At 28.7% G+C, this 18718-nt stretch overlaps 3 protein-coding genes across 4 annotated transcripts in view; 1 reads left to right on the plus strand and 2 right to left on the minus strand.

Moving 5' to 3' along the window:
• LOC113363029 (receptor expression-enhancing protein 2-like) overlaps positions 1-2451 on the minus strand; it is a 9378-nt gene extending 6927 nt beyond the window's left edge. Inside the window, exons 1-4 of the mRNA XM_026605520.1 lie at positions 2100-2451; positions 1753-1854; positions 1422-1690; positions 1226-1343 (exon numbers count right to left, since the gene is read on the minus strand). Coding sequence (XP_026461305.1) covers positions 1226-1343; positions 1422-1690; positions 1753-1854; positions 2100-2378 — 768 coding nt within the window. The 5' untranslated portion in view covers positions 2379-2451. The remainder of the gene's footprint in view (positions 1-1225; positions 1344-1421; positions 1691-1752; positions 1855-2099) is intronic.
• The window catches only part of LOC113370922 (battenin-like), a 39480-nt gene that overhangs the window by 16717 nt on the left and 4045 nt on the right, over positions 1-18718 (plus strand). The window lies entirely within an intron of this gene.
• On the minus strand, positions 8616-15732 carry LOC113363030. The gene is made up of 10 exons (XM_026605521.1): positions 15627-15732; positions 11530-11824; positions 11166-11246; positions 10804-11063; positions 10582-10683; positions 10410-10509; positions 10213-10354; positions 10037-10148; positions 9306-9763; positions 8616-9192 (listed from the first exon to the last, which is right to left on the minus strand). The coding sequence occupies exons 2-10, from the start codon at positions 11822-11824 to the stop codon at positions 8616-8618; spliced, it is 2127 nt and encodes a 708-aa protein (XP_026461306.1). The 5' UTR covers positions 15627-15732.

An 18718-nucleotide genomic window follows, 5' to 3' on the forward strand; every position in this document is an offset into this window, starting at 1 on the left:
GTAGAAATTATGTATAAGAGAATAAATGAAAAAGTTTGTATATGTTTATAAATGTGTAAAATTAAGATAAATTTGTGCATTAGTTTGTGTATAATATTTCGAATACACATTAATGTACATAAAATAATGCATAATTAATATGATAAATGTGCATTTATGTGCATGAATCTTTATACATATGTATATATGTAACATTTGCATAAACAGTAAATCACCATCTATTTTTAAAACTATGATGTACGTTTTCGATGTTTTGTCGATTTAAATATAAATTATACGGTCGTCCATTAAATGCGTTTCTAATATGCAAAAACGATCTAATTATATATCTTTTTTTGTCTACACTAATTGCAAAAAATTATGAACCCAATTATAAATAATTATAGAAAATTATATTTTGGTAAATTAAAAATATAATAATACATCTGAGGTAGAAGTTTTGGTTCTGCTAGCAAATACGATTTTAATATTTTTTTAACCTTTCAATCATTCTGAATCAATAGATGGGACAAAATGTGATCTTTTGTTAAAGTTTTCTCGACAACGGCTGACTGATTTCAAAAATTTAGAAACCATTCAAAAAAACTTAATGAGGATTTTCTATAATTAGTCATATATATATATATTATATATATATATATAATAGATCTATTATCTTACTGGAAATTCTAGAAGGCCCGTCCGACGACGTCACATAACGCTTGTTATTGCACTTTAGTAATAAATTGCATCATTACATCAACTTGACGTCGTTTAATTTTGTTACAAATAATAAACATTTATCGGGTTTACGACCTAATAATTATTTATAATGATTAGAATAATAAAATACGTTCAAACGAATCGGAAATATAAACTATTTATCTAGATATCATATGAAAACTTCCTGTGATTGATAAGAAAGTTTTATGGTTTACGTCTGGCTAATTAAAAAAAAACTGCCTGGCCGTTCTTACCGAGAATCAACGAATGTCTTCTAAATTTTTTAAATCGGTGCAGCTGTTTCTGAAAAACGCCCAGGAAAGTCAAAATTTGGCACACAAATATGGCACTTTATGCAATTTTGGCATCAAACGATTCACAATGACTTGAAACGTCAAACAAACATAAAATTAGCAAATTGGATTTTCTGATCAAGACATAAACTTCTTCTTTGGTTAGTCAAAAGTCTCCAGTAATTTTAAGAGCAACTTTTAAAAATATTAAGTGATATCTAAATTCTTACCTCATTTAATGAAGTAGTAGACCCTTTACCATGCAAAGGAGCCCTAGACTTTATCCTTGGTCCTGGAGACTCTACAAAATCTAAATTCGTTGAAATATCTTCAGATGATCGCATAAATCTGAAAAAAAACAACAACAAAAGTAATCATCAAATTTTTGGTTTAATTATCCATGTTGACTATATTTTTTGTCCTCACCTTACAGAATTAATTCCTCCTCCACCATCCATTCCAGATTTTACCAAATTTCTTGCAAACTCTGGTGGACAATCACTTATGGTCTTGGGTCTTGGTCTTAAAGACCTCTGGGATCCTTCTGGTTTTTGGTACAAAGATCCTGTACGTCTTGAGACTTTTGACAGACCTTTGGCATCATCTGTTTCTATTTGTTTCTGGTTTTGGGATTGGTTCATGATATCACCTAAGGATTGGGTTTTGCGCAGCTCGTGGGCCAACTCGCTACCACTCTGGAAAAATGGATAGAATCAATCAGTTTTTTTGGAATTACAACGATTAATCTATCTTTTACCTTGATGGCTGTATTTAAAATAGCATTTGTGGCCTTTGAGCCAAGTTGCAAGACTGCTCGATAGCCCTTGTCGCGAGCTACTGATAGGGCTTCATCGATTTCCTGAAAGAAGAGCGATTTTAGAAGAAACCAAGTGGTTCTAGAGTAGGTTTCTTGCAGAATCTTTTGTAGTTTATTTAATTTTGAACAAGTTTGTCTTATGGTTTATTGTTTTTAATTAAATTTCTTAGGATTTGGAGGTGGTAATAGATATCAATGCACTTGGGTTAGTTTTCTTGGTGAGCAGTTTCTGTGTGATCCAATCTGGATATTTTATGCAGAATATCAAATCTATTTCTTATAATTACCTGTTCCCTACTCGACAGTAGTGGATGTATCATCTTCTTGTAAATCAAAGTACTTCCATTGGTGGCTGGAGACAGTAGCCATAAAATCAATAAAATCTTGACCTCGTAATAAAATGGTAACCAGGTCAGACAGAGGTCTGCCAACTGTTCTATGGCACTGAAGGCTGCCAAAACTATCCAGTACATCATCCATTTCACATATTCTCGAACGTTTTTGCTCCTGACGGCTTTGTAGGAGGCGTAGGCAGGGTAGAGACCTCCTGGGGGAAAAAGATCCATTTTAGTAATTGAAATTGAGAAGGGAATAAAATATTATAGATATTAGGGTGGGTGAAGTTGTTGTGAAATCGAAGCAAGGAGTTGCAGATTGTTGGCATGCAATAGTTATTTTGTGGACAATTGTGGAAGTTCTTGATGTTCTACTAAAGTTGTTCTCAATCTATTTTAGTGTTTGTTGTTAAGCAGGCATATAAGGGTATAACGTACCCAAATATGTCTAGTTTGACCTCATGAGCTCATCAAAAATAACATTTAGGAATTCATACAAGTATCATGCCAACTTAAGAAGTTCTAGTTTTAATCTAAGTTTCAAAATCTTTAAATTTTGATAGATTTTAGACTTTGGCATCATAGTAGATATGTTGAAGTACAACATGGCCAAAATGCAACATTCTAATTCCATGAATGTGGTCTTACGAGCTCGTCAAAAATGATTTTCTTAAATCTAATTCACTTATCATTATTTGAGATTTCTCTTCAAGAAATTATTTATTTTTATTTTTATTAACTATCTGTAAATTACAATTACTTGCCAATAGGTTTAGTACAGACCTTGAATTTTTTTTTTTAAATTATTTATAGATTTTTACTTACCCAAGCTATGTCTATATATTGGGTAGAGGATTGTCTGGACAATTGCTCTTGGTCCAAAAAATGTTAGGAATAGAGTTGCACCTGGAATCAGTATTAAAGAAAAACATTTAGCAATACCATTCTTCTGACTTTTTTATAAGTTATAAAAGAGCTAATGGTTTTTTTTCATTTTAATACGCGAAAAAAATTACAAATAAATCTGTTGACCGTTTTGATTTTTTTTCTGCAACCAAATGACTTTGTTGCCAAATTATGTGGAAGAACAGCAACTTGCCAATAGGTAATTTAGATCTAGAACATTTTGCATATGACATATCTAAAAAGAGCTTTTTTGGCTCTATTTACCTCCAATTCCCTCCACAGAAGCAGGAGGCAATGGAATTTTGGCCAGAATGTCCAAAAATTCTGAAACTTTTTTCAAAATTGTTCCAAAATTCGTGGAATCGACTTCTAGTTGCTCCAGACGACTGGAAATGCGACGATTCAGCTCGTTTTTGCGATTCAGTTCTTCTTTTGTAGACATTTTCTGGTAAAATAGATACTGGTGCTAATTTTGTGAAAAATACTGGCACACCAAAAAATAATATATATATATATATATATATATATTAGGGTGGTCCTTAAAATGGTCATGTTCGAATTTTCTTGCTCCCAGGGGCTCAAATGGTTCCAAATAGATAAAAAACAATTCTCTGAAAGTTTTAGCTCTTCATATTAACGTTTAGATAGAGCGCAATTCAATCAAACTTCGTATGGAAAGAGCATGGAAAAAATTTTGGAAATTTAAAAAAAATGTGTTAGGTATAACTTAGCGACGAATGAATAAGTTTTATTCATTCATTTGTTCGCTAAATTACATCTAAAAAACATTTTTAAAAAATTTGTAAATTTTTCAATGTTATTTCCATACAAAACTTTGATTGAATTGCGCTCTATCTAAACGTTAATATTAAGAGCTAAAACTTTCAGAGAATTGTTTTTTATCTATTTGTAACCATTTGAGCCCCTGGGAGCAAGGAAATTCGAAAATGACCATTTTAAGGACCACCCTAATATATATATATATATATATATATATATATATATATATATATATATATATATATATATGAGTAAGTTCTTCAAGGGCATACATCAAATAAAAGGCAAAGATTTAGAAGTTAATCTTTAATTTTTCCAAACGTTTCGACATAGAATTTTATGTCATCATCAGTGGATCTACAGAAAGAATATTGAAAAATTAATATAAACTAGGAAAAAATGACAGAAATTGGAAAAAGAACTATAGATATAAGTAATATAATTATAACAATAACAATTATACTTAACAGATAGATAAACAACTTTCTTCTTTTCTTTTTACTTTTCATTTCTCTTGTTTATCTATCTGTTAAGTATAATTGTTATTGTTATAATTATATTACTTATATCTATAGTTCTTTTTCCAATTTCTGTCATTTTTTCCTAGTTTATATTAATTTTTCAATATTCATTCTGTAGATCCACTGATGATGAGATAAAATTCTATGTCGAAACGTTTGGAAAAATTAAAGATTAACTTCTAAATCTTTGCCTTTTATTTGATGTATGCCCTTGAAGAACTTACTCATATTTCTCAACATCAAAACTAACTTCTTTAACATATATATATATATATATAATGTTTATTTTGTAGTTACTTGCTGATTCTGCAAAATAGTTTGTAGTACAATGAACTACAAAACAACATATTGCTTTCTATGCATTATTTATATAATTATAAACAAAAAATATACTGGCTTCCATCAAGTTATTAAAGAGGAAATGTTTAGGAAAGTTTCAATAAGTTTTTCATACGTTTCGAGTTTTTGTTTGTCTCTTCTTCAGTAGATAAAAGACAAATTATTACTACTATTCTTAATTATTATATAATTATTACTAATTATTTAATAATTTGTGTGTTTTTCACTGAAGAAGAGTCAAATTGGGACTCGAAACTAATATTTTTTTTATGAAATTACTTATTTACTAAAACATTTTTTAAATTGTTAAATTTTTAGTCATTTTGCTTAGAGAAATCTTCAATGAATTAAATATTTATTCAACTATATTAATAAATTAAATACTTACTTCTAGTTATTGGTTCCAACCCAGTATTCTGTGCCACATTTATTAATAATTTATTTTAAAAATAATAACATAACACTTTAATAATAATAATAAAATAACACTTTCAAAATATGATTTCTTTCTAACAAATTAATCTATAATTAATAAACATAACTATTTTTATTAAATCAAACGTTATTTATTTTATGATAAATAAAAATTTTCACTTGTTAATACTTCAACATTATTGTTTACAAAATTATTTGTAGTCCTTTGCATACTTGATGCACTTTTTTAATTTTTTAATAATTATTTATGCAATATTGAGTGTATTGTTATTAATGATTTTATTATTTATTTCTATATAAATTTATTATTTATTTCTATATAAATTCATTATCTATTTTATTAGTTTAAAATGATTTTGTACATTTGTGCTGCGGGCACAAATGTCAAAATTGTGCCTGGTACATTTCTGCGCATGCCTTGGATTGGGGAAGAAAATCTTTATATATGTGTATATATAAATATATAGAAATCTCCAAAAATCTTATTTCCATTATTTGGTCGATACTTCACCTTGTATTTATTGTTATTCAACTCGTTTTCATTAATTGGCGTCAATTAGGGTTGCAACTTGCCAATAGCCTGAAGGGTTCTTTTGGCATGTGACATATCGTTGAAAAGAGTTCAAAAAGTGCAATACGAATACAATATTTGTATTTTATTTAAAACTAGCTGAACTTTTTAAATTTTTAATAATTGGTAGACAGGTAAACAGGCAGGCAGGTAAAAAGATAAATAGTTAAACAGGTAGATGGATATATATGAAGGCAAATGAACAGGTAGACAGGGCAGGTGAATTGGTAGATAGGAAATAAATAAATAGTTAAACAGGTAGATAGATATATATGACAACAAATGAGCAGGTAGACTGGTAAATTGGGAGATAGGTAAACTGAAATATAGACGAATATGTAACAGCTAAATTAGTAAATAGGTAAATTGGTGGATTGATAAACAGGTTGATAGGCAAATTGGTAGATATGTAAATTGATGGACAGGTAAATTGGCGGGCAGGTAAATTGTTGGATGGGTAAATTGTTGGACAGGTAAATTGTTGGACAGGTAAATTGTTGGACAGGTAAATTAGTAGACAGGTAATTAGTGGACAGGTAAATTAGTAGACAGGTAAATTGTTATCCTGGTAAATGGTTGGGCCGGTAAACTGTAGGAGAGGTAAATTTTTGGTCAGGTAAATTGTTGGTCAGGTAAATTGCTGGACAGGTAAATTGTAGGACAGGTAAATGGTTGGACAGGTAAATTGTTGGACAGGTAAATTGTTGGACAGGTAAATTGTTGAACAGGTAAATTCTTAGACTGGTAAATTGTTGGTGTGGTAAATTGTTATCCTGTTAAATTGTAGAACTGAAAATTGTTGGACTGGTAAATTGTTGGACTGGTAAATTGTTCGACTGGTAAATTGTTGGACTGGTAAATTGTTGGACTGGTAAATTGTTGGACAGGTAAATTGTAGGACAGGTCAATGGTTGTACAGGAAAATTGTCGGACGGGTAAATTATCGGACAGGTAAATTAGATAGGTAGAGAGGTAGACAGATAATCATATAGACAGGTAGACTGTAAGACAAGAAAACTAGTAGACTAGATGTAACATGTAACAAATATGCTATTTGGTTCAAATTTTTAGTAACAAATAAAATCAAACCAGGTTTTTAAATTCGTAAAATAAATATATTATAATTATATATGTATATATGTATGATTATAATATACAATATATTATTTAACTAAAGTATCTTTTGACTTGAGAAAAAACAGCCCTGAGTATAATATAAAATGTATAATTATATGTCCAGTAGAACCCTGTTAAGACGATTACGTTTAATACGCTCTCTGCACCTTGAAACTTATTGTTCTTATACCACGTGACACGTTTTTCGCTTAAGACGTATTTTTCGTATGGTCCCTGAGAAATGGTCTTAATGGGGTTTTACTGTATACTAATTTTACTTAAAGAAAACAATTTAGCACAATATAAAACCTCAATACAAAATTTTAAAAAAACATAAATTTTATTTGTTCAATTACTATATATTATATATTAATTTAAATTTTATCAGATGTACTAAAATGTTGTTTATACATTAATATTCTAGCAGCACGTCCTGAAGAGCTTGTGAAAATCGAGTTTATTATTAAAATTCTACTAGTATCAGTACGTCCTGCAGAGCTTATAAAAATCATCACTTTCTGAATAAATTTTACAATAGTACATCTGACAATATAATTTAGTCTTCTTAAGGCGAGTCTTTATTTCCAAAAAAAATTAACCAGCAATTTTTTTCTGGGTCCTAGGCTTGATTTGAGCCTGAAAAAAAAATAAAAAAAATATTTTACATTTATTTGGATATTATTAGAAAAATATAATTAGTGAAAAAATCATTTTAGTGTATGTTAGTTTTTGGAGAACCTTTGCAAAGTAGAAAAAATTTTAAAAAGAAAGTCGGAAATTTGGACATTTGGGTATGAAACCCTAAAACAAAATAGCTTCTATTATTTTTTTAAAAAAAACCCAAAATTTTTTTTTTTAAACAAAAACTACACAACTTTGCATGGTTCTACTAAAAAAGTTTGATGTCCCCTACGAAGTTTTACTTCAAATATCAAACATTACGCGTTGCAATAATTAAAAAAAAACTACAAAGTTTTAATATTTTCAACAAAAAATCAATTATCAAACTACTGTATATTTGTTTTTCTTTGAAGTAAACCTTCATGAGGCAACATCATCTTCACTTGTTTTCAAAATTGGGTGACAAGTTAATGGCTAAAAGCTAACGATTAATTTTTAGGCGATTTAGGCAGGTTGTCGATTATTTCATGATGATTTCAGGTGATTTTGATGACTGGTGATGATAAAGCCACAACACAACGCTAATCTCACATACTTTCTTTGGATGTCCAATGACTTTTGGATGTCCAATGATTTTGGATGACAAAATTTTGGTCATTCATTTTAATTCCAACCAATTGGAAAAATTTGTTTTCCCAATTGTTTTTTTTGTTTAGAGTAGATCCTAGAGAATCATCTAGGATCTCACTTCCAGAATTCAGGATCACGTGTTTAGACATCCAAAGACTTTTGGTTCGTTGAAGATTTCTGAGAAAATCCTTCAACTTTGGTGTGTCTTTGGTTTGCTGTTGATTTCTTCTGAAAGTGTTATAGATGCCTTAATTTCTTTTGTCTGATGTAGATTCCCGAAAATCATTTGGGATATTATGAAAGCGTCCAAAATTTAAGCACGTATTAGGATTTTTAACACCAGGTGTTGCCTTAAACACAATTTCAATTTGGAAATCGACACTACTTATTGTATGCATAAAACTCTATATTTTTTCGCGAAATTTTAGTATCAGAGCGTGACATATTATCTAATTTTTGGTTACCAGCCTCTTTGGTTTTTAACAATTATCTTCCAAATCATCGAAAAATTACTAAAATGTTGCTTCTAAATTACACAATCATCATTTTTCAGACATCTGTTTCAAATACACTGGATGTTGTGGATTTGGCGTCAGAGTCTGTAATTTTCACTATTTTATCATCATCTTGGCTCCTTAAACTCGTTTGGGATGATCCAGAGTTTGATACATTGTCTTTGTTATCCTTGGGTGTTCCTAAAAATGATGTTAATTTGCCTTTGAGTTTAGATAATCCAGATTGTTTCTTCTGTTTTTCTTCTGGAAAAGGTGATGGACTTTTATTCCTAATTTCTGTGTTTTTTATAGAACTTGTTGAAGTTTTAGAAGATTCTCCAAAATCTTGGTTTTTGGTTTGACTAGATTTAACATCATCAAGATTTTTGATCTTTCGCAGAAGTTTTTCTTTATTTGGTGGTTCAGGAGCTTTTTTCTTACCAATGACATGCACTTTCTTATTTACTGATTCCTTATTTACCTTATTGTTTTCATTCGAAGTGCTTGGCAAATTGGATTTCTCATCAACTGAAATTTTTATAGAAATATTACCAGAAACTACATTTTCAGCATTGTAAGAATCTTCTATCTCCGATGTATCATAATACGTTTCTTCATCAGAATCTAAATTTCTGATAAAATTTTCCGGGATTTTGCATGTTTGTGGTTTTGATGTATTTTGTATATCAACTGCTAATTTTTTTGGTATATCGAGGTTGATTTTCTTGTCAATGCTTTGTCGAACATAATTACGTCAACGGAATCGTCAGAATCGTTTTTGGTGTCTGTGGAAAGTTTATATATGCTTCCACTAGATTTGATATCAATTTCTTTGGTTGTTGTCTTTGTTGGTTTAAATTTTGACCAATTTGGATCTGATATTGGTGGTTTTGAACTAAAAGTTTTACCAGTATTCAAAACATCCTGTTCACCTGCTGGCATTTCTTTAACCTCAACTTTTTCTTGATCTCTCGATGTCTCGCAACTATTTTGCAACTCCACTGCGTCTAAATCACACTCAACTTTATCAAACATCTTGTTATTTTTAACATCTGGACATATCTCATCAATTTCCAAAACATCCTCCAAGTTCGTCACATCTGTTATAGTAACATTTTTGTAAAAATAAGATTTGCAATCAATTTTATTACCAGAGGAAGGCTGGTACGGGACCTTGTCTTGGTCTTCGTAATATTCCAGATCCTTTAAACAGAAATTTCGAGTTAATTCATCCTGGAGGATTAAAAAGATGGAAAACACAGACTATTTATTACCAATCGTATCGCGGAAATGATGTTGTTAGCACTAATTTTGGGTGTATAATATTTTTTACGACATTAGGTTAATCAGTTAATTGACTATTTGTGGCGATGACTTCTAAAACAATGATCTAAATAGTCTGCGTCTAATCAGAATTTCATATATAACCACAAATCTATTGCTTTCAATGACAATCTGTGGTTTAATTTTTATTACCTCGGGTATTATCGAATTGGCAGTCAGGTCATTGTTGCCGCGTTTTGGATATGTCCTGGGTTCCGTACTAGCAGAACTGGAATATCCTGAACTTTCTTCTGATGCTTTGCGACTGCGGAAGATAAACTTTTAGTACAATTTTTTTATCAGACATTATAGATATGGTTATGTTATACCTAATTTTTGGAGTTGTCTTCTCTCTGCTATAGTTGTCCTCAGAATAACTCAACGGTCTTTGTCTTGAAATATCGCTTTTTCTTCTCAGTATGGAAGACGAGATATTTGCTCGTTTGGCATCAGACCATTCCTCAGTTTCATCTAAAGATAATAGATATTAGAGAAGGAAAAGAAATATGAAAATGAGTCTATTTACCAATATAGTCTTCATCTGAACCACTTCGCAGACTAGGAGCCTCTGGAATGTCACTCAGACTATGGGTTTTTCTCAATTGGTGCATCAAGTTTCCGCTACTCTAAAATTTAGATAAAAAATTGAATATTTTGAACATGTGTTTAGGCTGTTTTGTAATTGGATTTTCTTTTACCTTGATGGCTGTATTCAAAAGAGCATTTGTAGCTTTTGAACCAAGTTGTAAGACTGCTCTGTAGCCCTTGTCACGAGCTACTGATAAAGCTTCATCGATCTCCTGAAATTAAAAAACGATTTTAGATCCTTTTGTTGTTGCAAACGTTTGAAGCTTAATTTTAAACATTTTTGTTTCGGTGATCATTGATATTGATCGAATATAATATATTTCAACTTCTACCTGTTCTCGTCTCGCCAAAGCAGGATGCAAAAACTTCTTATATAGCATAGAACTTCCTTTAGTGGCCGGAGAGAGTAGCCACAAAATCAACAAAATCTTGACTTCATAATAAAATGGCAACCAGGTCAGACAGAGATCTGCCATTTGTTCTATGGCACTGAAGGTTGCCAAAACTATCCAGTACATCATCCATTTTACATATTCCCGTACATTTTTGCTCCTGACTGCTTTGTAGGAGGCGTAAGCAGGATATAGACCTCCTGAAGGGATAAAGAACTTATTAGATAGTTTAATGTACTTAAATAATTTAGCAGAAATAGTGAAAAGGTGTAAAAATCGTTTCTTCTGTATATTTTGCTCACCTATACAATGCCTGTATGCAGGATAGATCAGAGTCTGGACTAAAGTTTTTGGTCCAAAAAGCGTCAGCATCAATGTTGCGACTGAAAAAGTAGCCAAAAATTTGAGGATGTTCAGAATGTCTACTTTGGCAAGGACTAGTAGAATTGATGGTATCAAAAATTATTCGAGGAAGTAACATGGACAAAACCAGTAGTTACCAAATCAAGTTTTACATTTGGAACCTTCCTAATATTAAAATAGACGTTAATGGATTCTGATCTGCTTAACAAGAAAGACTAATTGTGGCAGATTTCTGAAGCCTTTACATCAAAAGATTTTTTCCTTAATACACATAATCTTTGCCCTGGTCTTTTATTCCCTTACCTGCAATTCCTCCAACGTTGGCAGGCGGCAAAGGCATCCTCGACAAAATGTCCATAAGGACGCCCAATTTCTTCAAGATCAGCAACCAGGAATTCTGCTGCATATGATTGATATTTTCATCATGTTCTTCTAAGATATATCTTTTCTTCATCAATTTTGTTGGAATCATTGGAGATCTTTCTTCAAAATCCATCAGTCGATTGGTATCGTCATCTATTGATGATGATAGACTGAAGGATGAATCTTGGTGCTGGTAGATCAACTTTTGACGAGGTTTTGGATTAGTTTGAGGCATCTAGAAAAGGAAATAAATTGGTAGAGGATAGTTTTGGGAAAAATACTAAAATTGATGAGTTTTAAAACAAAAGTTGTGGAATTGCAGCAAATTTCGAGAGATGGCGCTATTATTTTTTCGGTGTAAAGTTGTGATTTGGTTATACTATGATGACAAATACTAAAATCGATACTTTTTTTTAAATATATGAAAATGTTAACGGTTTTGCACATAACACAAAATAATAACAATTTAGTGCAACTACTACCTAATAAATATTGTATGGATAGATTTGAAATGTCTTTTTTGAAGAGATCGTAAGGCCGTACCAGTGAACGTAGGATATTGTAATTTGTGTATGCTATACTTTAATATGTTTACTATGAATACAAATACTAAAACTGATAAGTTTTCTATAAATGTTACAAGATATTAGCAATTTAATACAACAATTACCTATTAAAACTATAGTATGTATAATAGTATACAGGTAGCTTGATTTTAAAGTGGTATTTTTGAAGAGCTCGTAAGATCATACCAGTAAACGTAGGATGTTGTAATTTGAGTATGTTATACTTTAATGACTATGACAACAAATACTAAAATTAAGTAAGTGTTCTGTTAATGTTACAAGATATAAACAATTTAATGCAACAATTACTTAAAACTATTCTATAATAGTATACAGATTTTGATTTTGAAATATTATTTTGAATACCATTTTGAAGGGCATGTGGTAGGATATTGTAATTTTTGTATGTTATCCTTTAATATGTCTACTATGAAAACAAATACTAAAATTGATAAGTTTTTTCTCAATATTACAAAATACGAGGTGTGTTCAAAAAGTACCCGGAATTACTAATAATTAAATTTCGCGGGTCTGGAGTGTCTGATTGTCAAATTTTTTTTTTTATTGTGTTGGTATACATGCCCCTAAAGTATGATGAAATTTTCAGCTATATTCACTGTTTACTTTGTCTGTGGTAGTCGCTAAGGTTCGACGTGTTTTTCTGAGCTCGGCGATTTTTACAATGGAAGAATTGAAAAGTCAAAGAATTTGTATTAAATTTTGCGTAAAAAATGAAATAAAGTGTTGCAAAGTGCAAAAATTCACCAGATATGGCTCCGTGTGACTTTTTCCTATTCCCAAAGTTGAAGAGACCCATGAAAGGACGGCGGTTTTCCTCGATTGAAGAAAATCGCTGAGAGTGCTCAAGGACATATCAAAAAGTGAATATCAAGGGTGCTTCGAAAATTGGAAAAAACGCTGGCATAAGTGTATTATATCTGGGGGGGACTACTTTGAAGGGGACCACATTAATGTAGACGAATAAATAAATATTTTTTTGAAAAAACGAAAATTCCGGGTACTTTTTGAACAGACCTCGTATAAACAATTTAATTCAACAATCACCTAGAACTCTTCTATAATAGCATACGTATTTTTGATTTTAAAATGCCATTTTTGAAGAGCTCGTAAGTTCACACCAGTGAACGTATGATGTTGCAATTTGGGTATGTCATTCTTCAATATGTTTACTATGATAACAAATACTACAACTGATATGTTTTCTCTTAATGTTACAAGATATTAGGAATTTAATGCAACAATTATCTAGAACTCTTCTATAATAGCATACAGATTTTTTTATTTTAGAATATCATTTTTGAAGAGCTCGTAAGGTCATACCAGTGAACCAAGAAAGTTGTAATTTGGGTATGTTGTCCTTTATAGGTCTACTATGATAACAAATACTAAAACTGATAAGTTTCTCTCAATAATACGAAATATTAACAATTTAATGCACCGAAATTCTAAATTTTTGATTTTAAAATGTTATTCTGAAGAGCTCGTTAGGTCATGTAGTTTAATTTGTGTATGTTTTCTTTTGATATGTCTACTATGACAACAAATACTAAATTTACTAAGTTTTTTCTCAATTTTACAAGTTATAAACAATTTAATGCAGCAATTACCTAAACTTACAGTATAATAGTACACAGATTTTTGATTTTAAAATGTTGTTTTTGAAACACGTAAGGTCATGTAATAGGATACTGTAATTTGTGTATGTTGTGCTTTAATATGTCTACTATGAAAACAAATACCAAAATTGATAAGTTATTTCCCAATATTACAAAATATTAACAATTTAATACCGAAAATTCTAATTCTAAATTTTTGATTTTTAAATGTTATTTTGAATACCTTGTAAGGTCATGTGGTAGCATATTGTAATTTCGTATATTATCCTTTATTATGTCTATTATGAAAACAAATACTAAAATTGATATATTTTCTTTTAATATTAATAAGATATTAGCAATTATATACGATAAGTACTCTCGAAGAGTTTAATTTTTTACTTTAATTTTTGAAGAGCTCGTAATGTCACACCAGTAATTAATAAAATCTGACACGAATCATATAAATATATACATACATATTTATGTAATTATATATAAATTAGAAACTGAATTATTATATTTAATAATGCAAAAAAACGAAAGAATGACAAATAGTTGACCTCGCGTTTAGAAAATTATATATATTTATTTATACATATAGAGCAAACTAATTGTGTTTGGTCACTGAAACGTAAAAAATACATACTAGTATATATATATATATATATATATATATATATAAATGTATATATAATTATATTAGCGGTTCTTTTGTTTAAACAAAAATTAGTCACAACCGTTTCATCTACAAAGTATTTCCGAAACCAAAACTTAAAGTAAACTTTAAATAATTTGAGAATACACTTTAATTTTTAATTTATTAGTATTAAAAAATACATTACTATTAATTAATATTACAATATTTATTTATATAAATTTTAATTAGTACAAATGTTTCAATTAGTAGATCAAGTAATTAGTTAAATCTCTTAACTAGTCTCATATCAAAGTTGTGTGTTTTTATTAAATTTAGTTATGTTTAAAGTAGAAAATTTATTGATTCTAGTATTTGTTGTCATAGTAGACATAACAACTTCCTAACTTTATTTTTGCAAAAATAGAAAATGGCACATTTTTAACTTTGTAATGAATTTTTTACCTAAAAAAAATTAGTAATAACTTTATTTGTACTGGTATGGCCTTACGAGCTCTTCAAAAATCACATTTGAAAACAAGCTACCTATAGGAGAATAATTCTAGGTATTTGTTTATTATTTTGTTTATATATTGAAAGAAAAATGTGGAATTTAGTATTTGTTGTTATAGTAGATATATTAAAGTATTACCTATCATAATTTGAGCAATTTTTTTTAAGAGATGTTTAAAATATTTTACGATATATAAATGAGCAAAAAATATTTCAACAAGCAAATCATCACATAGTTTGAGTTCTTTTAAACAAACGCAAATTATTAGTAATAATTATACAATGCCAATAATGCATATATATATATATATATATATATATATATATATATATATATATATTATATTTAATTTTGTACAAATTTGCCTCAAACATCATTGACATCAATCGAATAGTTGAAGATTTATAAACGATAAATCTAAAAATGCACTCTAGCAAACTTAAATAGATCATTGAACTTCTACAGCTTGTTTAAAGAGTTGCTCTAGGGTCTCTAATGTTCCACAATATTATAAACAATTTAATTTTGAACAAATTTGTCAAATACATCATTTACTATAAATAAACTGTTTAAAAAATACAGCAGATTTAATGAAAAAACATACTGAATTACATATATAAATAGTGCAGTTGGATAAATTAAATCTAATGAATTAATTTATTATAATTAAATAATTTAGCAATAAATCTTATTAACAATCTTACCTTAATTGTTTAAATAAATAAAAATCCAATCAAATATACACTACAATCATATGATTCGAGAAAAACACTGTGATCTTGATGTCTTCCTTTACTTTCGTCGACATTTTGTTTACATCACTTAAAAATTAAAAACAAATTGAATAAATAAATACTTTTACATATGAATTTAGACATTTAAAGTTTTAATTTTAATTGAATTATTGTTGTGTGTTTTTATGTTTTTAAATATTTTAAATCGAGTTCATGTTTTCAAAGACAAAGAAATGGATGCAAGTGATGAATATATTTCTCGTACGAGAACTCTGATTCTAATTTTAGGTACTAAATACAAGTCCTAAATTTTATTTATAAATGCAGGCCAACGGCATATATACATACATACACACATGTATAAATAAACACACACACATATATATATATATATATACCCTGATTTTTTTTTGAAATACATACATGCATTTCCATAAACATTTCGCACATAATTTAACATACATTTATACAATCAATACAATTTTAATGCATACTTTTATACACCACACTCATTAATACACTTAGACACACTTTTACACTTTTATACACACTTTTACACTCTTTTACATGCGTAAACACACTCCTACTCACACTTATGGAAGCTTTTACACATAATTTTACACTTATAAACATTATATACTCATTTAAATACGGTTATATATTATTTAATTTAAACATATTTTATACAATTTTTAACAATTTTAAATATTTATACCATACTCATACACTTTTTACACATTTCTTACACATTTACACAATTTATACAAATTTGATATACTCTCACACATTTATATACATTCATTCACACTTATTAATATATATATATATAAAATTAGGTAATTAATAAATATATAATTATGTATAATTGAGTAAGTGTATACATAATATAATTCGTAATAACAAATATATGTGTATACTTATTTATCTTCCGGACTAAAAGTGAGACAATCCAGATATCCGAATCTATCGTCTATAAATAAATTTTCAATTAAAAGAAATTTCATATAAAATACTGAAGATTTAATTTGTGCAATAATCTAGAATGTCTATTTTATTAGTCAATTTTTCCGATTGAATTATTTTAGAAAGTTAAAAGTGTTAAATAATAATTGAAAAAATATGTAATCGTTGAATGAAGGTTTGATTACGTTTGTAAGATTGCTTTTTCGAAATTTATAATAAATATTCAAAATTGTAAGTAAAACTATTTAATATTGTATATATATACATGTTTTTATTTATTTTTTAACACGTATTTAACATTTATATTAAACTTACACATATTCATTCTAAATTATTACATTTTTATAGACATTTATAAACATTTATACACAATTATACACATTTTTATACCCATTTGTACACGTTTATGCACATTTATACATATTTATACACAATTGTACAGATTCATACACATCTATACACAATTATACACATTTCTACACATTTCTACACACTTCTACACACTTTTACACACTTTTACACACTTTTACACACTTTCACACATTTCTACACATTTCTACACATTTCTACACATTTCTACACATTTCTACACATTTCTACACATTTCTACACATTTCTACACATTTCTACACATTTCTACACATTTATACACATTTATACACATTTACACATTTATACACATTTATACACATTTATACACATTTATACACATTTATACACATTTATACACAATTATACACATTTACACAAATGTGAATACATCCACACCCCTTGCATACATCCATACACACTTGTACACATTTATACACACTTATGTATACTTACACACATTTATATAAAATTACACACATATTGTATACATACACACTTGTACATATTCATACACACTTATGCATACTTACACACACTTGTACACATTCATACACACTTGTACACATTCATACACACTCATGCACCCTTACACACATTTGTATAAAATTACACACATTATTGTGTTCATACACACTTGTACATATTCGTACACACAATTTACACACATATTCATACACACTATTTACACACATATTCATACACACTACTTACACACATTTGTACACACGTGAGCACATTTACACACAATCATATGCACGTACACACATTTGTGCACACTTGCACACAATTACACACAATTTTACACGCTTATGAACACATATACATATTTTTACACACTTACACATACTTATACACATTTTATTCACACTTATACAAACTTACACCCTATAATCACCTTATTAATTAATTATTTATATTTACACTAATTTTATACAATTAAAATCACATACACCTACATACATTTGTGCACACTTGTACACAATTTTACACACTTATAAACACATACACATATTTGTACACACTTACACATACTTATACACACTTATACAAACTTACACCTACATACTTAAAAAATTCTAGTCACCTTATTAATTATTTTCTTATATTTACACTAATTTTATATAATTTAGATCAATCTTTTTAAACTATTTTTATAACACAAGTCATCAGTCTTTTCGAAACCACTACAAAAAACTCAATATTTTTTGGTAAAGTTAACAAATCACATATTCTTTAAACTATCTACTATTTTGTTATCAATAATTTATTGTTAATATTTAAATAAAATCATAAAAAAAACTAAAAAAAATGTACATCTTGATTCGAGATCTATTCGAAGACTGTGCGACACACGTTCGGAACATATGATTCGCGAAATAGTTATATTAGGAACCAGGGGAGGAGAACAATTGAAAAAATACAAAAAAAAGTTGGAATTATTAGAAAGACTTGTGCAATAAGGGTTTAGTATAAAACAAAAGCTTGTCTCTTACTTTAACACATTTATACACACTTAAAGATATTATATACATTTTTTTCTCAATTAATGTACATACTTTGATACATTTTCATGCTATTATACACATTTACAAATATTTTCGCGCACTTATATGCATTTTTATACAAATGTGTTTATTTCCACACTTTTGAACACTTATACATATTTAAACACATTTTTATAAAAGTACACACATTTACACACTTAAAAACACGTTAATATACATTTG

This window comes from Ctenocephalides felis, unplaced genomic scaffold (assembly GCF_003426905.1).
Source record: "Ctenocephalides felis isolate EL2017-DRISC unplaced genomic scaffold, ASM342690v1 CF-g0.4_SCAFFOLD_00845, whole genome shotgun sequence".
NCBI classification, from domain to species: domain Eukaryota; kingdom Metazoa; phylum Arthropoda; class Insecta; order Siphonaptera; family Pulicidae; genus Ctenocephalides; species Ctenocephalides felis.